Source organism: Anneissia japonica, unplaced genomic scaffold (assembly GCF_011630105.1).
Source record: "Anneissia japonica isolate Jap-2015-1 unplaced genomic scaffold, ASM1163010v1 scaffold287871_len1641731_cov197, whole genome shotgun sequence".
NCBI lineage: Eukaryota > Metazoa > Echinodermata > Crinoidea > Comatulida > Comatulidae > Anneissia > Anneissia japonica.
This window is the reverse complement of record NW_022712275.1, coordinates 627,850-632,162: the sequence shown is the minus strand read 5'-3', so window position 1 is coordinate 632,162 and position 4,313 is coordinate 627,850. Positions and strand designations below refer to the sequence as shown.

At 31.9% G+C, this 4,313-nt stretch overlaps 1 protein-coding gene across 1 annotated transcript in view; it reads left to right on the top strand.

The window, feature by feature from the left end:
* The first annotated feature begins 2,365 nt into the window (after positions 1 to 2,365).
* Positions 2,366 to 4,313, top strand: part of LOC117107737 (multiple epidermal growth factor-like domains protein 10) — a 10,346-nt gene continuing 8,398 nt past the window's right edge. The window contains exon 1 of the mRNA XM_033249489.1: positions 2,366 to 2,429. Within this exon, the coding sequence (XP_033105380.1) occupies positions 2,375 to 2,429 (55 nt within the window). The 5' untranslated portion in view covers positions 2,366 to 2,374. The remainder of the gene's footprint in view (positions 2,430 to 4,313) is intronic.

Here is a 4,313-nt window from a genome sequence, read left to right as displayed (position 1 = left end):
TGCAAATTATGTTTTTCTATAAATTGATGAAAGCTTAATTATATGTGTCGAATCCTTGGTCATTGACGCTCTCTTAGAAAACAGAACATTGGATGAACAGCACAGTAATTTGAATAGTTTTAACTCTTTCAACAGAATTAGCAATATATTAGAAAATGTTGAAGTGCCCCATATTTGGCAAAGACCGATAACTCTTAATTGTGAAAACTTCGATTTATGCATCCACTCAAACTATACACCAGTGTTTCAATGACCAATTGCTTAAACTCATCCAACATTTTCAACCAAATTTAAGATCATATTGCACACATAAAACCTCATTCGCTTTTTAAAAAATTATATATATATATTATATATATTATATATTATATTATGTATTATATTATATATTATATTATATTATTTTCATTGCCTTGTATTTTGACCATACTTTTTGCTGGAGGTGACTGTCAAAAAAACTGAATTGTGAATTTCAAACAAAAGTAAAGTTGTACGTATATTTCCTCCACTTCATCAGCGTAAGTGATAGATACTTAACAGCAAGCTACTGAAACTTAATTGGCCTATCAACAACGCATGGGCGGTACTAAACATAATGAGAAATAAACAAAAATAAACAGTGAGCAAACTATAGCGCTTAGTAGCTAACTTAACTAATGTTACGTACAATTCGCGTAAACTGTCAAATGAGCTACCGGAGCAGAAATATTAACACTAAACTATACAACAATACACACAGTGAATGGGGTGAGTCAGATGTGGTTAGAAAAAAAAACCAATCTAAGCAACAAGAAATAATGTAGCATAATGTAAACATAACTTGGCTATCCTCATATACTTAGGGACATTTTTATATGATTGGAAAGTGAGCTACTTGGTGTTCACTTTCGAATCATTTAAGTGTTTCCCTGTTTTAAATTGCAGAAATTATTCTCCTGATGTCCATTGAAGTAGCTAAATCGAAACGTCGAGATATTTTCAACAAAAACAATACTGTCTTTTTCAGAATTATCTACATGATGTACCACAATCATTTAATATAGGTCTGTTATTGATATTATCTGCATAGATCCCTGTTTTTCCGAATTTCAAATCTTTCATTAGCAAAACATAAGGTATTTAAAATTATAATTAGTCAATTGAATTTCATAGTCATTATTGAAAAACATATAGCCGATGACACAGATATTTGGTTAGTAGGTCTATTCCAGGTTATTCAAGTAGTAATAGGCCTATCGCAATTTTACAAAAACACCGATGTTACTTTCACTCAATCTCGCTTATGACAATGACGTCATAAATTAAGTATTTCGAGTACCTTTAACAACCACGTCATCGTGTCTGTGAAATAAAAATGCTCTAGAAATTTTTAACTAATTTTAAGTGTGCTTCCTATCTAAATTCTGTTCATTGTAAATTACAAGGTAGATATAATTTTCACTCACAATAGTCCCAATTCACAAAAACATGCCCTATTATTATGTTCGATAATTTAATCAAACGAATACAGTAAATAACTTCTCGTTTTTCCTTAATAAGGGAAGAGGTAAACTTCTTGAACTTATATTCTTGATAATTTAACTAAATGGACGTTAGCTTGACAAAAAAACAAAAAACCAGACATCTTAGAAATAACACAAAAGGTTTAATAAAAGACATGTTTAGGGTTTCACCAACCCATCATTCCTCCAAATTATAAATCTGTCTCTTATACACATCTAGATGTGTATAAGAGACAGGTACATTGGTTATCAAAGGGATTGAATAACTAAAGTAAATGTTAGAATTATATGTTGCATTACTTGCAAAAAAAATCAAAAAAGGAAAAAGATAAAAGCTCTTGATTGGTTTTAAATAGAAAATGCAAAGAGACTAGATAATTTTTAATTTGTTTTATTATGGGTCAAAAACATTTGCCATAAGCTAATCAGTATAGATGATAAAATAAATATTATAAATTTTATGCAGACCTATACGAACACAGCAATGGCTGTTTTTAACAGGACATTTGATATTGAAAAAACATGCTAAACGCAATAACAAAAATTAAAAACGATATACGAAATGTTCTAGGCATATGCTTAGTATTATTCTTTCGCTACACTTTTATTGTTGTAGGCTACAGTGATACAGTACAGTATTATGAACTTTCAGCAACAGGTCAAAATACTCAAGTGCTCTCTAATATCAACTCATAATCATCCATTACTTTTTATTATCTTAACCACCAACCAAATTGTTTCAACCAAATTCGATGACCATTATCATCACCGACAGATTTTTGTTTCCGGTATTCGCTGTTCCACAAAACAATGCAGTTTGTTTGGGGAAGAGTCAGTTCTTGTTCTCATTATTACATTGTTCATACTGTAAGATGACGAGTCTCCTCCACATCTTTATCGTTTCATTAGTTTGTACTTTTGTCCATGGTAAGTCTTTCACAATTTATTTAAAAAAATGTACTATCAGTCAAAAAGACAAGAAAATATCTCAAAAGTTGGATAAAATTGTAAATAGGTCATTTAATCGGATCATATAAATGATTAGCTTCCAACGAGAAACAGTTCGAAAAAGTAATTTTCCCGAAATACGAATACGATTAATTTATATGAAATTCAGTGTAAAATATATACAATATTAACTGCAGTTTAACATCGATATATATAAATATTGATTGAAGTAAAGTACAGATAAGAGAAACAAATGAAATTAATGTTTTATACTAGAAATTGTTAATTATTTTATTTATGCTTTTTAATTCTGGACAGTATTAATAATAAAGTTGTTAGTTCTATGTGTTGAATTTAAGCAGAAAACATGCATAAGGTTGCAAGAAACTAGATTAGGGGAAGGCAGGAATTAGTCACATGAAGTGTATGATTGGGTTTCTTTAATTTTTGACAATTTTGTCAGTTTAGTCGGGTACGTTCTGTCCTTAAGCAATGGAATATTCAACATTGAACTGCTTGATTATACCTAACATAAGGGAAGGATCATTTCTGAACCTGTAAATTGATATGTTCATTGATCAGTAATTTGGTACCCAATACTGGTACATCTTTCTGTGACTGACCTTAGTGTACTATAAAAAAAAGTTATGTAATCCGAGAACACGCCATCCTAATCATCTCCTCTAAGCTCCGTTCCGCACCTTTTTAGCCCACTACCTAAATTATATGTCAAGCACTCTGACGCAACCCATCGAACCCAAAGTCAATAAAACGTCCGTCGTTTTATATGCGCGAGGGATATCGGGAAGAACCATCCACTTGATTCTTTTGTGAATTGACATGATTCAAATATATTATCACCCAATGTAAAACCCATAAAATGAAAACGTAACTTTGAATTACTCATTTAACAAAATCACGTAAGTTATCCATTTTTCTAACAAGTTAAAGACTTAAAAATTAATGATTAACAAACATTTTTATTATGAATCCCACTGCTGCCGTTATGCGAAGACATATTAGACACATTGAATTTAAAACTGTTTTCTCATTATAATTTGTAGCTGAAAGCCTAACAGATTGAAATGAACAAAACTAACACTTTAAAGTAGTCATACCTGAAGTACAAATGTTTTGATAGTATATTTCTAACATGAAACTGTGATAACGCACTCATAACAAAAGTTAACTGACGCACTTGTCACACTTAAATTGCACTTTCGTGTACTGTAATTTAATTTCGTTTGTCTTTGTTGGTTTTAAGCAAAGTTTTCACGATGTGAAGAGAGTATGCGACCATCATTTTTTTTTTTCGCGACCCAAACATTTGGTCGCGACCCATAGGTTGCGGAACGGTGTTCTAAAAGACGTAGAAATGACGAAATCCCGAATCTCGTCATTTAATCATCACTTCTAAAGGATGCAAACATGATGAGTTGAGACTATGGGATGTAGACATGACGAGATCCAGGATCTTGTCATCTGAACATCTGGGTGGCACTTTTAAGCTTCCATAGGATCGGGACGCGTATTTTTTTTCTGCAGTACACATAAGCAAATATATGTTTCTTTTAGCCAATCAGAATGTAGGAAGCCTAAAATGACGTCAGATAACTATTGAATAATTAATCAGACACAACTTCTTATCGCTCTCTGCTGATTACGATTCGCGAGTCGAGAAAAAATGGATTCTTGCGTGAGAGAAGATGAAGACGATGGTCAGTCAACAGAATTGACAAGATGCACTGTCTGCAACGAAGATGCAGAGCCATTGACATGCGAAGCGCGTACCTCAAGTTTATGGTAAGTAACCTACACAAACGAGTAGCAAAAACTTCATAGTATATATCGTCATCATAACCA